Below are 16630 nucleotides of genomic sequence, written 5' to 3'. Positions count from 1 at the left end.
AAATTTGCTGGTATATTGAGTGCAGCACTTTCACAGCATCATCTTTCAGGATTTGAAATAGCTCAACTGGAATAGAATAGATTCATTAGTACAGAACTTAAGGAAAAACATACCCTTGCGCATGATGAGTTATTTTGTTGTCTAATCACTAGCTCTGGGCTTAAAGAAAGTTAATCTTAGGCAAAATAGATTGTTGTCATAACAACTCAGAGTTTAAGAAAAAATGTCTTATGTGACTAAGACAAAGCAATGTAGAAAAAAAGTTTGTTCCTTCATCCTCTTCAAGGGCTCTGGTCTCCTTATCAACCTACCTAAGATTAAGCTCTCTCATTACCAAGACTTTGACTGGAATGTCATGTTTGAGAAGGAAGTAAGCGTGACTTTCAAAAGCCAGAAAAGATCACTTTGAAAATTCAACTTGTATCTTGCTTATAGGGTTCCCACATCACAGTGAGTGAGTGAGGTCACTACCTGGTAGGCCAGGAACCTCAGAATATTTGGGGGACCTTAGGAAGAGAGGAATTCACCCAAATCAGTAGGTGTTGTAGAAAAAGTCTTGTGATGACTCCTTGACTTGGCTTACTAGCCTTGAGAAGATTTTAAAAGTCCAATCTGAGATTCCTTATGAAAAGTTCCAACAAAGAAAACTCAGAAGACCCTTGGTCAGTCTTGCTGCACTTGTATAAGTAATCAGGCCAAATCTAGTGACATTAGACTTATTTTTCCAAACAGATTTGTCTTACTTTAGACAGAAAAATTATCAGTGCCATAAAAAAGTGGCGCATCTGTTTGGATATTAGATTGTAGCCCTGTTCATTGTCTTTGAGGTTTTAGTCCCTAACTGTAAACTGTACTGGTTTATGAATTCTTCAGGTTTCCTCCAACACCTGACTACAACTCTCCAAATTATTATTTTCATTTTTTCTCCCAACTTTCTGACTTGGAATCACTAAGAACTACCACTGCTGTTTTCCTAAAACACTGCAAACTAGATTAATTGGTTATAAACTTCAGAGAAATCACTACAACAGATGTGATGTATGGACATCCTTCATGCCTGCTGCTATGTGGGTCACTCAGAAAGTTTACCAGAACATCCAACACCAACATAGGCATTCAAACTGCAAACCAGGAAATTCATCAAAAATTATCACTGCCATCCTTACTTTACCATTGAAAGAAACTGTATCTAGATATATTCTCTACTGCCTGGTCTCCAGACTTAAAAAAATGGTTTGTAAGTTTTCTCCTATCATTAAACTTTGTTTTTAAAATTTCTATAGAAATACCTTTTATTCAATACCTGATTGCTTGTACCATACACAGAGGCCATGTTTAGGTGGAAACCTGCAACACTGCCTCCTTAGATGAAACACAATTGTTTAACTGGACTGACCTACTCTCAAGACTAAGAGACTGAAATAAGATATGGGACATTGTAACTAGATGTGTTCTTTTCTGCTTTTTCCAATTTATGTTTTCTTTACCCTTTGACTTGATCTCTTATCTCACAATATCTAACTCAAGTCTTTCCGCAGCTACAAACTCAGCCTTAATACTTGAAACTTCCTGAGGATAAAGTTTCAAATGGGAAATGGAAGAAAATCAGAATGTCACCTCAAAATATGCTTCTTTGATGTGAAAATTATTTGAGCTGAAGGCAATTAAGAGGCATTAAAGCCAGATAAAGCTGCTCCTTTCTTCCTAAAGGCAATATATAAATTCTCCTTTTGCTGGAGACAGACTCTTATCAACTCAGAGATGGCACCAGAGAAATCTGCAAGCAAACTTTACTCCATTAGTTTCCTCACATATATTTACCTTCCCTTGGCATGTCACTCTTGGAAGTCTAAAACCACTTTCCTCTGTTCTGCCATTTCTGTCCAAATTTATTGCTTCTTGTTGAAAATGCTACATAAGTCATGCTTCTAAGCAGGTATCTATCCATCCTCATGTGTGGATCACAACAAACTGTGGAAAATTCTGAAAGAGATGGGAATACCAGACCACCTGACCTGTCTCTTGAGAAACCTGTATGCAGGTCAGGAAGCAACAGTTAGAACTGAACATGGAACAACAGACTGGTTCCCAATAGGAAAAGGAGTATGTCAAGGCTGTACATTGCCACCTTGCTTATTTAACTTCTATGCAGAGTACATCATGAGAAACGGTGGGCTGGAGGGAGCACAAGCTGGAATCAAGATTGCCCGGAGAAATATCAGTAACCTCAGATATGCAGATGGCACCACCGTTATGGCGGAAAGTGAAGAGGAACCAAAGAGCCTCTTGATGAAAGTGAAAGAGGAGAGTGAAAAAGTTGGCTTAAAGCTCAACATTCAGAAAACTAAGATCATGGCATCTGGTTCCATCACCTCATGGGAAATAGATGGGGAAACAGTGGAAACAGTGTCAGACTTTATTTCTCTGGGTTCCAAAATCACTGCAGATGGTGACTGCAGCCATGAAATTAAAAGACGCTTACCCCTTGGAAGGAAGGTTATGACCAACCTAGACACCATATTAAAAAGCAGAGACATTACTTTGTCAACAAAGGTCCATCTGGTCAAGGCTATGGTTTTTCCAGTGGTCATGTGTGGATGTGAGAGTTGGACTGTGAAGAAAGCTGAGCACCGAAAAATTGATGCTTTTGAATTGCGGTGTTGGATAAGACTCTTGAGAGTCCCTTGAACTGCAAGGAGATCCAACCAGTCCATCCTAAAGGAGATCAGTCCCGGGTGTTCATTGGAAGAACTGATGCTGAAGCTGAAACTCCAGTACTTTGACCACCTCATGCGAAGAGTTGACTCACTGGAAAAGACCCTGATACTGGGAGGGATTGGGGGCAGGAGGAGAAGGGGATGACAGAGGATGAGATGGCTGGATGGCATCATCGACACGATGGACATGAGTTTGAGTAAACTCCAGGAGTTGGTGATGGACAGGGAGGCCTGGCGTGTTGTGATTCATGGGTCGCAAAGAGTCAGAGACGACTGAGCAACTGAACTGAATTGATTGATCCATCCTCAGGGCAGCCAGATGTCTCAGGGAGGCTGACCTCACCTTCAGCTCCAGAGATAATCCTAATTGGTCCAAGATAATCAATATCAGTATTATCTGGGGACTTACAAGAAATACATGGCTGCATGCCAGACCTACTGAATCAGAAACTGGGGATGGGACCCTGTGATATGTATTTAAATAAATATTCCAGGAGATTCTGATGCTACAGACTAAAACAATACCTTGTCATTTATTGGAATTGGCCCAGGAATAGACATTTCATCTAGTTCTTTCTAACGAGACATGACATCTGCTAGGAGAGCTTCTGTCTCTCCTTTCAGAGAAAGGAAAAAATGTCCTTTCTCTGAAGTGAAAATCAAAGGGAGTCATTTTTTCTTCTGCCTCTGAGAGTTGTGCCTGGATGCTTGGAAATATTGCTGTCATATTTCTACAAGACTAGCAATGACCTAACACCAAGAATGGCACAGCAGAGATGTGGAAAAAAATCTGGATTCTTAATAACATCATTGAACTGCAGCCTGTCCTAAAACTTCCTCTACCTCTAGACTTCCGGCTGAGTCAAGAAATACTCATGTGGTTAAAAATAATTTGAATCACGGTTTTTGTTGGTTGCTGTCAAAAGTATCCTATACTGTGGTAAATTAGGTTTGTTATTATGTTGGATTTTAAAATTTATATTCCTTGGTGAAAATGACCAAGATTTATTTTATTTTTGCTAGCATTGTTAGTTTTTATTTATCATTTTTTATTATTTGTTTGGTTGCCCTGTGTCTTCATTGCTGTGCAAGGGCTTTCTCTAGTTATGGTGAGCAGGGGCTACTCTTCATTAGGGTGCACAGGCTTCTCACTGTGGTGGCTTCTCTTGTTGCCAAGCATAGGCTCCAGGCCCATGGGTTTCAGTAGTTGCAGCATACAGGCTCAGTAGTTGCAGCTCTTGGGCTCTAGTGTGCGGGCTTAGTAGCTCCAAGGCATGTGGAATCTTCCCAGACCAGGGATTGAACCATGTCCCCTGCATTGGCAGGCAGATTCTTACCCACTCTGCCACCAGGGAAGTCCACATAGTTAGAGTCAGGATAAACTTCTTAAAAAAAGTAAATTGGGAAGCTTGTCATAGTTTTTATTATCTGAATTATTTAAATAACTCAGGAATTATCTTGTTCTTTAAAATATATTGGACTCTCTGGTAAAACAGTCTTGACTAGTACTTTTTTGAAGTTAGAACTTTTGCTACATTTCTAAGTTCTTCTCTAATTATTAGGCTAATTTTCACTCTTAAAGAGTCAATATTAGTTATTTGTATCTTTCTAAAATATGTCTATTTCATGTAGATTTTCTAATTTATTGGCATATGTTGGAAATTTTATAATTTTAGTCCATTTTTGGTTATATTCACTTTCTCACTGTATATATTTTTATTTCCTCTTCCTTTTTGCTTGGTTCTGCTAACTAATGGTTTTTATGTTGTAGTATTTAACAACAAAACAAAAACAAAATTACTGTTTTATCAGGTTTATGCAGTTTTCCTTTGATTTCTAGTTCATTAATTTCTACTTTTACTTAGTTCCCCCTATTCTCTGTTGGTTTATTTTGATGTTCTTTTATTGTTCTTCAGTCACTCAGTCATGTCTGACTCTTTGTGACTCCATGGACTGCAGCATGCCAGGCTTCCCTGTCCTTTATCATCTCCCAGAGCTTGCTCAAACTCATGTCATTGAATCAGTGATGCCATCCAACTGTCTCATCCTCTGTCGTCCCCTTCTCCTCCTGCCTTCAATCTTTCCCAGCATCAGGGTCTTTTCTAAGGAGTTGGCTCTTTGCATCAGTTGGCCAAAGCATTGAAGCTTCAACTTCAGCATTAGTCCTTCCAATGAATATTTAGGATTGACTGGTTTGATCTCCTTGTTGTTTAAGGGACTCTCAATAGTCTTCTCCAATACCACAGTTCAAAAACGTCAGTTCTTCAGTGCTCAGCCTTTTTTATGGTCCAATTCTCACATCCATACATGACTACTGGAAAAACCACAGCTTTGACTATATGGACCTTTGTCAGCAAAGTAATGTCTCTGCTTTTTAATATGCTGTCTAGGTTGGTTATAGCTTTTCTTCCAAGGAACAAGTGTCTTAATTTCATGGCTGCAGTCACCATCGGAAGTGATTTTGGAGCCCAAGGAAGTAAAATCTGTCACTGTTTCCATTGTTTCCCTATCTATTTGCCATGAAGTGATGGAACCAGATGCCATGATCTTTGTTTTTTGAATGTTGAGCTTTTAAGCCAGCTTTTTCACTCTCCTCTTTCACTTTCATCAAGAGGCTCTTTAGTTCCTCTTCACTTTCTGCCATAAGGGTGGTATCATCTGCATGTCTGAGTTTATTGATATTTCTCCCATCAATCTTGATTCCAGCTTGTGCTTCATCCAGCCCGGCATTTCTCATGATGGACTCTTTGTGACCCCCTGGACTATACAGTCCATGGTATTCTCCAGACCAGAATACTGGAGTGGGTAGCCTTTCCCTTCTCCAGGGGATCTTCCTGACCCAGGAATCAAACCCAGGTCTCCCGCATTGCAGGCGGATTCTTTACCAGCTGAGTCACAAGGGACCACAAGAATACTGGAGTGGGTAGCCTATCTCTTCTCCAATGGATCTTTCGACCCAGGAATCGAACTGGGGTCTCCTGCATTGCAGGCATATTCTTTACCAACTGAGCTATCAGGGAAACCCTGATGTACTCTGCATATAAGTTAAATAAGCAGGGTGACAATATACACATTTGACATACTCCTTTCCCAATTTGGAACCAGTCCATTGTTCCATTTCTGGTTCTAACTGGTGCTTCTTGACCTGTATACGGGTTTTTCTGGAGGCAGGTAAGGTGGTCTGGTATTCCCATCTTTTTAAGAATTTTCCACAATTTGTTGTGATCCACACAGTCAAAGACTTTAGTGTAGTCAATGAAGCAGAAGTAGATGTTTTCCTGAAATTCCCTTGCTTTTTCTGTGGTCCAGTGGATGTTGGCAAGTTGATCTCTGGTTCCACTGCCTTTTCTAAATCCGGCTCGTACATCTAGAAGTTCTCAGTTCATGTACTGTTAAAGCCTAGTTTGGAGAATTTTGAGCATTACTTTGTTAGCGTGTGAGATGAGTGCAATTGTGCGGCAGTTTGAACATTCTTTGGCATCGCCTTTCTTTGCAATTGGAATGAAAACTGACCTTTTCCAGTCCTTTGGCCACTGCTGAGTTTTTCAAATTTGTTGGCATGTTTAGTGCAGCACTTTAACAGCTTCATCTTTTAGGATTTGAAATTGCTCCACTGAAATTCCATCACCTCCACTAACTTTGTTCGTGGTGATGCTTCCTAAGGCGCACTTGACTTCAGGTGGCACTCCAGGATTTCTGGTTCTAGGTGAGTGGTCACACCATTGTGGTTATCTGGGTCATTATGATCTTTTTGTTAGTTCTTCTTTGTATTTCTTCTGTGTGTTCTTTTATTAGTTTCCTGATTTGAATGCTTAAGTCATTTAGTTTATCTTCAGTATGTTAAGAAGATCACTAAAGATTCTGAATGTTTCCATCAGTTAAGGCTTTGGTGGGATCAGATGAATTTTGAAATATAGTGTTTTTTTTTTTAATTTCTAAACATTCTGTATTTTACTTTTGACTTCTGCTTTAAACCAAGAGTTATCTAGAAAACTGTTTTATATGGTTCATGGGTTAGATTGAGTTTGCTGCCTTTTTCTTGTGAATTTCTTATTTTCTTGCAATATGAACTGTACCTTTGGAAACATTGAGATTTTATTTGCAGCCTAGACCTTGGTAAATGTTTATTAATGCTTCATGGCCATTTAAAAAGATTGGATAGCCTCTGTTTACTGGAGAAGGAAATAAATGGCAACCCACTCCAGTATTCTTGCCTGGAGAATCCTATGGATGGAGGAGCCTGGTGGGCTACAGTCCATGGGGTTCTAAAGTGTTGGATGTGACTGAGTACACATGCACACAGTTTCTTTTTAAAGGATATGAGAAATATTTGCTTGTGTACATCCGTCTTTCTCTCTGTCCATCAATCTATGGTTGTTTCCCCACTTCTCCTTATCTCTTGAAGCTTATGTATGACTTCCCTCTTCTGCTTTCTCTTTCTATTTAATCAGTCTCTGCTTCTCCCCTGTTCATTCTGTTAGCATGCAAACATGCCCTAATTCAGTTCTCTCTAATAGGAATATAAGTTGAGCCATGTATGTAATATGATAGCCACCTTAAAAAAGTGAAAAGTTTGATATTCCTGGTGGTCCAGTGCTTAAGAATCCTCCTGTCAATGCAGGGGACACGGGTTTGATCCCTCGTCCTGGAAGATCCCTCATGCCACAGGACAACTAAGCCTGTGCACCACAACTACTGAGCCCTCAGACCTAGGGCCAGTGCTCCACAACAAAAGAAGCTATGACAGTGAGAAGCCTGCGCACCACAACGAGAAAGCAGTCCCTCTCCCCTCACTATAACTAGAGAAAGCCCACATGGGACAATGAAGACTCAGCACAGCCAAAAATTTAAATATATAAATAAAATAAAAATTCTCCCCAAAAAAGTGAAAAGAAGAAACAGTAATTGTAATACATTTTATTTAACCCATTATATACAGAATTTACCGTTTTTAACATGCAAGTAATATAAAAATTATCAACAAGATATTTTATACTTTTTTTATACTAAGTTCTAAAAACTTGGTGCACTATTTATACCTGTAGCACATGTCAATTTTCACTAGTCACATTTCAGGTGCTCAGGAACTACCTATGACTAGAGGCTCCCGTATCGGACAGCTCAGTTTAAAAGTCCTACCTTAAAAAAAAAAAAAGTCCTACCTTGACCCACCATTTCCTCTTGCTACAACTCACTTCTCTGCTCCTTTCTCTTTTCCTCTGTTCATTAAGATCATCTTGTTAAATCCAGTGGAATTGGTATTTGACAGAATTGACTAATTTGGGGGTAAACACTTCTTACTCTGCTTCCATAATCCCAAATTCTCCTGATTTCTTTCCTCCTCTCTCACTGGCTAATCTGTCTCCTTTATGTGCGCCTCATCCCTTCTCTGATTTCTGTAATAAGTGGGAGCTTCTCAGAGCACGCTTGTTGCCCTTTTATCTAAGTACAGTCTCTCTGTAAGTGATGTCATCTAGTCCTGTGACCTGAAATAGCACCTACCTGCTGATGATGTCCATTTTTATCTTCAGCCAGCCTCAAACTTTGCATTGCTGTCTGCCATTTGACACTTTTGACTTCTGTCATAGCTATATGGAATATGCCCAAAATGTAATTCTTAATTCCTTACCTCCCCCACCAAACAAAACTCATTTGATACAAGACTGAACATCCCCAGTTTTCCCCCTTCTCTCTTAGGAGAACGTCATCCTGAGCCCTCCTTTTACTCACTCCCGAAAGGACTCAAAACCAAGTACAAGTGCTTCTGCCTCTAAGTATATCTTGTAATTATTTACCTCTTTCCGTCTTTACTCCTAGTGTTTATGTTCAGGTGTTCCAATTGTTCATTCATTTTTCTTTAGCTCCACATCTACCTTTCTTCATCGTGCTCTATGACCCTGGAACTGTACTCTTGCAAGCTACAGTTTTTTCTCTGTCAGATGTTGGGTTTGACCAACTGGGGGTTAAGGGTGTGCTGATGGGATTCTCCAAATTGAAGAATGAAGGACTCATCTTGATTTTTTTTTCTCCACGTGACAGTGAATGAATCAGGCCACAGCTGGCCTTGGCAGTATTCCTTGTGGTGGTGGATTGCTCCCATGGCTCCAGCTAGCGAGTGTCCTCTAGAAGGTTTCCTCTTCATCCAAGTGGTGAGTGACATGTTTCTGTAGTAGCTGAACCATCTCCTTAGAGACCCGAATCTTAGCCTGGAGCAGCTTTTCTCTACATTTTGAAGTTTCCTCCTTATTTACCCTTCCCTCAGCTCTGAGAATAATAGCTGTAGCCTGTGGTTGCCATTTCTATTCCCATAAAATTATCTTATACTCTTTTAGTAGCTAACCACCTTTTCACCAAGTGAATAATTCATTATATTATGCTTTCCCTGCTTGAACTGCTGTGGTTTCTGCATCTTGACTGAACCCTGACTGAAATAGAAATTGATATTAGGATTAGTCCAAGGAGAGAAACACTTTTGAAGATTGTTTCTGTGGTTGGGTTGGTCTGAGCCCCTCGCCAAGGGGAAATGTGATGCTACTTATATATGACACTCGGTGGCATCCCAATCAAATAGCCACATGTGGTTGATGGTGATGAAACACATGTGCTTTGGGGGCCCAAGTGGCTGCCGCACCTGTTACGGAAGCAGCAATCACTGCAAGGACCTTGTTCCAGATTGACTATTTCTGAGTACAGTGGAGTGCTTAGAAAAAGAAAGTGAAAATCTCAGGATTTAAACTCTTAAACAACTTCATTTCTTGGCCTGAGAACCAGAGAGTTTCCACAACAACCCTAAAGGAATCTTTTGTTTCTTATAGTTACAGGCATGATATTATTGAAAATCGAATGCAAAATTTGATTGTGCAGATTGCAGAATTACATCAGTTTAGTTTACAGCCTTGCAAGGTGTTCCATGGGAAAGCAGGTCATTGATAAGGAAGGAATGAGGTTCCAAGACTTGAATTGAGGAGTTTTGGTTGAACCTGAAACTTGGGAATCTTGAGTCACTCTGTCTCCCTTGCCTGCACCTCTGTATCTGAGGAGTCTTTTTCTCCCCCCAAAACTCTACAGTTACCTCACCTGGAGCAGATACCTTACAAAAGAGAAGATGCCCATCCTCCTTAAAACCTACCCAAGGGATTTCTGTGGTGGTACAGTGGTTGAGACTGCTTTCAATGCAAGAGGTGCAGCTTTGATCCCTAGTTGGGGCGATAAGATCCCACATGCCTCATGGCCAAAAAACCAAAACATAAGAAAAGAAGCAGCAAATTCAATAAAGACATTTTAAAAACCTTTAAAAAATCTACCCCAAACACTCCTATTGTGATTAGACCCATAACTAGGGTTACATTTCAGCATATTCTAGTGGCCTAGAAGTGGGCAGGTCTCTGCATATAACTGGTGCCGAGTCCAGGTTCCCAGATTTGTCCCTTCTTCCAGGAATCACTATTTGCTCTGTAGAGTGAATATGGATCAAATAACCTCAAAAAATACTAGGTTCCAGATTCTCAGCCAGTGTGTTTTAAAACCATGGTTTTGAAAACTAAATTTGAGAGGTACTTTTCAGGCTCTTGAATAGAAGAATTCTCCTTAAATATATCTGTGGTAACTATTGTTCAATTCTGGACCTATCAGCATTGTCTCTTTGATAGCTTTCAGACCACATGGGTGATACTTAGGTGGCATGTAAATATTGGGTGGGAGAAATGGGGCATGTCACAGAGGCAGTTTCTCTTTGAGATTTGTTCTGAGTTTTCTGGGCACTGAGTCATCTTTAGCATATGGCTGGGATTTAGTTTTTGAAATAAAAGATCTCTGTGTTCCTAGAGAAGGAATGTAGTCCTTAGATACTGAGCTCAAATGTCTCTGAACTAAATTCTTTCATTTTTCAGGAAGCCAGACAATTAAGGTTATATATGCAAAGTATTTATGTATATTATCCAGTCAGTGACACTGTTTCCCAAGGGTCTCCATGGGCAAATAGGCTTATTTTTCAATTAACAGTAAAACCTCTTGTGAAATTTTTGTAGATTGGAAGCCCAAAATTTCATCTTATACCTTTGGTGTTTTTTTTTTGTATACACACTAGGTAGGTAGTCAGTTCTTATAAATAGGCATTCAGCCTTCGTTTCCATCTCATGTTAGTTGAGCGTATAGTTCCACTGGAAACCAAATTGTGGGTTCAGACATCTGTTGCTCTTTTCCATTCTGGGATCAGTATCCTGGTCATAAATGGAGGTGAGTAGGATATATGGCTGATTCATATCCAACAGAGGATAAACAATAGGAAGTACATATTTCTGATTGGAGGAGCTTGGAAGGAATATCACTGTTGTTATCTTTTCTTTTTTTCCGTTTATTTTTATTAGTTGGAGGCTAATTACAATATTGTAGTGGTTTTTGTCATACATTGACATGAATCAGCCATGGATTTACATGTATTCCCCATCCCAGTCCCCCCTCCCACCTCCCTCACTACCCGATCCCTCTGTTATCTTTTTATATAAAGGCACATTTGCTTAATATTTAAAGAGTTAAACCTATTTATAAGTTAATGTATTCATGTATCTTGTTTCTCTCTCATTTTTCATGACTGTTCATTCATTCATTCACTGAATAAGCATTTCCCTTTCTAAGTGTAAGGTACTGTACAAGGTATTGGTATATGGTCTCAGTGAACTTGTAGGGTAATGTTCTCCTTCTTTATTTCTTCTCTACTTTTTCATCCCTTTGTCGTTCTCTTTCCCCTAAACATTTCTTCTTTCCCATCCCTTTTGTCCTTTACATTATTATTCAAGTATATGATAAAAAAATATATATATATGTATATTATATTTTGCATAAGGAAACAACTAACTCAAATCAGGAGCATTTAAGTAGTTCTTATAGCAGTGATGGGCTTTACTCCTGGGTTTTATCTTGTCACCAACAATACCCGCTGGTGGGATAGTTGGGGACTTGGGGCAGCACAAGCAATGAGAGCCTTACCTTACTGAGATCAGTTCCGTGATGATGGACGCTAACCTCTAACCACCTGCTCTTTCAAAGTCCTTCTTTGTCCTCCTCCAGCCAAAGTACAACCCCTATTTCCCTTAGAAACAATTTGAGTTTTAGGGGATTCTCTGCCTAGCTACCTTGCCCATATGGAACCTAGAAAATTTAGTCACACAGAGGCATGCCACCCAATGAAAAGAGTTTGGAATTGCTCTGTAAACAGAGTCTGTGAAAACATAAAGGTGTGTGCTTACTCTTCATCAAGAAGGTACTGTGCAGGTTTGGGGACTCTGGCTTTGTGTCTTCACGTGGTTGCATAGTACATGATCAACTTTAATTACACAATAAATCTCTTGTGATTACTTCATAAATATTTACTGATTGCAATGAATAAAAACTAAGAGTCTGGGCTGGTTATTTCAGTGGTCATGGGGACAGATTCTGTGAGAACAAACCTTTCTACCTTCCCTCCCAAGCTGGAGTTTGTTTTTGTACTTCAGCTTTGGGTCCTTATTGGAGCCAGAAACTGTGGGTCAAAGGATTACATAACCACTGAAAATAAACAAGGCCAGAGATGGGAGCTACACATACTGCAGTCTTTTTTTTTTTTTTTTTTTAATACTTATTTGTCTTTATTTGACATAGTTGCAGCATGTGAGATCTGGTTCCCTGACCAGGGATCAAACACAGTTCCCCTGCATTGGGAGCCTGGAGTCTTATCCTCTGGACCACCAGGAAAGTCCCACCTCAGACTGTTTTATAGCAGGTGTTTAGTGAAGGCATAATGTGTAGATTATTTGGGTCCATACTTACTCTGAAGAGGAGGTAATGCTTCCCTGGAAGAAGGGGCAAATCTGCACTCAGCACCAGTTGTACCCACAGATGTGCTACCACTTCCAGGCCACCAGGATATGCTGAAATTTAACCTTTGTTATGAGTCGAATGAAAATAGGGGATGTTTGGGGTAGGTTTTAAGGAGGATGGTCATCCTCTCTTTTGTGAGGTTTCTGCTCCAGATGAGGTAATTGTAGGGTTTTTGTATATTGGGGAAGGTTCCTTAAATACAGAAGAGCAAGGTAGCTACATGTTGCTTTCTTTCTTTTTTTTTTTTTAATGCTGAGGTATAATTGACACATAACATTAAATCTAGTCACCACAATAAATCTAGTTAGCATCGTCACTGGACATAGAGAATTTTTTTGTTCTGATGAGCCTGTAAGCTACTTTTTCTCCCTAGAATTTTATTAGTTTTAGATTTTTCATTTAGGTCTGTGAGTTGATTTTGTATAAGATAGGGGGTATTGGTTAAGATCTATCTTTCTTACATAATATGTATATACATGTATATATATACATATATGTATAATACATATATTATTGGCTTCTACATGTCCAAATGTTCCAGTACCATTTGTCAAAAATAGCATAATTTCTCTGTTGAACTGTTTTGTAACTTTGTTAAAAACCCACTGACCATAAATATAAGGGTTTATTTCCAGACTCTCAATTCTATTTTATTTATCTATATTCCTATCTTTTAATTACATGGCTACAGTCACTGTCTGCAGTGATTTTGGAGCTCAGGAAAATAAAATTTGTTACTGTTTTCACTTCTTCCACATCTATTTGCCATGAAGTGATGGGACCCGATGCCATGATCTTAGTTTTTTGAATGTTGAGTTTTAAACCAGCTTTTTCACTCTCCTTTTTCACCCTCATCAGAAGGCTTTTAAGATCCTCTTCACTCTCTGCCATTAAAGTGATATCATCTGCATATCTGAGGTTGTTGATATTTCTCCTGGCAATACTGATTTCATCCTGGCATTTTACATGATATACTCTGCATTTAAATTATACAAGCATGGTGACAATATACAGCCTTGACATACTCCTTTCCAAATTTTGAACCAGTCCATTGCTCCATATCTGATTCTTACTGTTGCTTCTTGACCTCCATAGAAGTTTCTCAGGACACAAGTAATGTGGTCGGGTATTCCCTTCTCTTTAAGAATTTTCCACAGTTTGTTGTGATCTACACAGTTAAAGGCTTTAGCGTAGTCAATGAAGCAGAAATAGATGTTTTTCTGGAATTCCTTTGATCTTCTTCTATGATCCAACGGATGTTGGCAATTTGATCTCTGTTTCCGCTGCCTTTTCTAAATCCAGTTTGTACATCTGGAATTTCTTGGTTCATGTACTTTCGAAGCCTCACTTGAAGGATTTTGAACATTGCCTTGCTAGCATGTGAAATGAGCACAATTTTATAGTAGTTTGAACATTCTTTGGCATTGCCTTTCTTTGAGACTGAAATGAAAATTGACCTTTTCCAGTCCTGTGACCACTGCTGACTTTTCTAAATTTCTTGTGAATACATACACACAGAGTGCAGATTAAGGTACATGCAGTTAACCAGAGCTATGGGAGCCCCCTGATCCTGAGGTTGAAAAGTTGGAGGTGGTATCTAAGCTAGTTCCTGAAATGTGAAGTCAAAGGGCTTCTCAGCAGGGAAGTACAGTCAGACAGACCAAGTGGAGCTAAGGAGCCATGTACTTGGAGAAAAATGCTTAAGTCGGTCTGGGCAAAGGAGAAGTTATTGGAGACGAGGTGGAAAGGCACAGTGTGGCAGACCTTGATGAAAGTGATGATTGAGGGAGGCTGAGCTGGTGGCAAATGGCTGTGTTTGGTGCATCACAGGCACCAAGAAGATTTTTTTCTGTTGATGAAGTATGGTCTTTCTACACAAATGCCAACAACATTGATAACTTACTTGAGTGCTAGTTTTCCTTCATTATTTGTAAAGAAACCTTATTATATTCTATTATTACTGCAGCTTTTAAAATCCCATTTGATCTGAGCAGCCAGCTTTTCCGATATAACTGGATAAGAGGAGGTGACTTTCCTCAAGGAGGTGTGTGGGAGCTGGCTTGTACCAGTTTATGAGAACAGAATGTTACATTTTCAGAAATTTTGCAAGCTAGTTGTCCAATATAGCCATTATTAAAAATTAAATTATGTATTCTTAAACTTAAATAATTTATACTGTGAACAAAGGTAAAAATACTAAAAACCCATTACTTTCTAATTATTTTAGCAAAATTTGGTGTTATCTATCCTTGAGGTTATTTACATCTAGCGTATCTGTATGGTAGAAATACTATTTAATAGTGGGCTTACTGTGCATTGACTCTCAACTCCATGTTCAGTGATGCCATGGTAGTAGCTTGAAATTGGTCATGATGGGAGCATTTATGCCATAGTAATCAGCAAGTGCTACAACTCAGATTTTACCCCTGACCAAGTTAAATATTACTGGCATGACATGACTTCTCATTCCTCAGTTTGCCAGAGCAATCGGAAACTCCAGCCATCTTTTGGGGGATGCTTCGTGTGAACCTGGTAAGAACTGGTCAGCCCCCTCCTCAGGACTTTATCTGCAGGTGTCTGTGCATCCACAAGAGATAACTGAGTTCAAGCAGATTTGAAAGGGCTGTCCCAATGTATTATAACTCTAGAGCATATATCCTTTTTCTCTTTCAAGGTCCACTGATCCTCGTGGGGAACACTGTGAACACCTGTAGGCACAAACACACACATCCTTGGAAAAAGTAAATGTTTATTTTAGAGTTCAAAATGGAAAATATTCAAAGCACCCACTTTAAAAATTAAAGCAAACAGTTCTCAAAACAAATGATAACAATTTGTGTTTGGACTTCATTTTATAGCCTTTGAATGGCAAGGAATGGGAGGTGCAAGGGAGGGCAGGGAAAGACCGAGTTAGAGAATGGAGGAAAGAGGAGAGGAAAATGGAAGAAAAAGAGGGAAAAGATGAGAAAAAAAATGTGCAGAGAGGAAAATATGTAAAGGGCAGGTAGGAGAAAAAGTAGATGGTGAGATAAAGGATGAGGAACCTGCTGGTGGTGTTAAAGTTAAACTGTTCTGGTTTCACTTAAACAAAAAGACAGGAGATGTGTTACCCTACTCTGAGCAGCACTCCAGGAGTGAGCAACAATAGAAGAAATAGTTTTTAGTGTTTTCTTTTTTAATTGAAGTATAGTTGATTTACAATATTGTAATAGTTTCAGGTGTACAACATTAGTTTCAGGATTCAACATTTTATAGATTATGGTCCATTTAAACTTACTATAAAATATTGGTTATATTCCCTGTCCTGTACCATTGTACCTCATTTATTTTACACATAGTACTTTTTACCTTTTAATCCTCTACCCTTATCTTGCCTCTCCCTTTTTCCCTCTCCCCACTGATAACCACTATTTTGTTCTCTGTGTCTTTGAATCTGTTTCTGTTTTCTTATATTCATTCAATTTGTTTTACTTTTTAGATTCCACATGTAAGTTTTATCATATGATATTTGTCTTTCTGTTTGACTTACTTCTTAAAGCATAAGGCCCTCTGAGGTTCGTCTATGTTGTTGCAAATGGCAAAATTTCATTCTTTTTTTTTTTTATGGTGAAGGAAAATGCAATATTTATTGTTGTTTTGTTGTTTAGTCATCAAGTCTTGTCCGACTCTTGTGACCCCATGGACTGTAGCTTACCAGACTTATCTGTCCATGGGATTTCCCAGGCAAGAATACTGGTGTGAGTTGCCATTTCCTTCTCTAGGGGATCTGCTCAACCCAGGGATCAAACCTGTGTCTCCTGCATTGGCAGGTGGATTCTTTATCTCTGAATCACCAGGATAGTTAGTGCTCAGAGAAACTCTAACTTCTCTTTTTTTTCTTATGACTGAGTAATTTTCCATTGTATATGTTATATATATATATGCACATACATATATATATATCATATCTTTATCCATTCATCTGCTGAGGAAGCTTTTATTCTTTTTTTGAAAGTTTTTATTCTTATTTTCCATTTTATGGTTTATTTTTGACAATGAAGGTATTTTCTCACAGAATT

At 39.0% G+C, this 16630-nt stretch overlaps 1 protein-coding gene across 7 annotated transcripts in view; it reads left to right on the top strand.

The window, feature by feature from the left end:
- Positions 1-16630, top strand: part of AADACL3 (arylacetamide deacetylase like 3) — a 109354-nt gene that overhangs the window by 9645 nt on the left and 83079 nt on the right. For 6 of the 7 annotated variants that reach the window (XR_010663321.1, XM_065936055.1, XM_065936060.1 and 3 more), the window contains exon 2: positions 8757-8866. Coding sequence is in view for 3 of the 7 variants with exons in the window: in XM_065936060.1 (XP_065792132.1) it covers positions 8816-8866 (51 nt within the window). In the remaining 4 variants the exon portion in view is untranslated. Of the gene's footprint in view, positions 1-8756; positions 8867-16630 lie in introns of those variants that run through there. The other variant, XM_065936057.1, reaches the window with a different exon arrangement.

This window comes from Muntiacus reevesi, chromosome 5 (assembly GCF_963930625.1).
Source record: "Muntiacus reevesi chromosome 5, mMunRee1.1, whole genome shotgun sequence".
NCBI classification, from domain to species: Eukaryota; Metazoa; Chordata; class Mammalia; order Artiodactyla; family Cervidae; genus Muntiacus; species Muntiacus reevesi.
The sequence above is the reverse complement of the archived record's forward strand: the minus strand, read 5'-3'. Positions and strand labels throughout refer to the sequence as shown.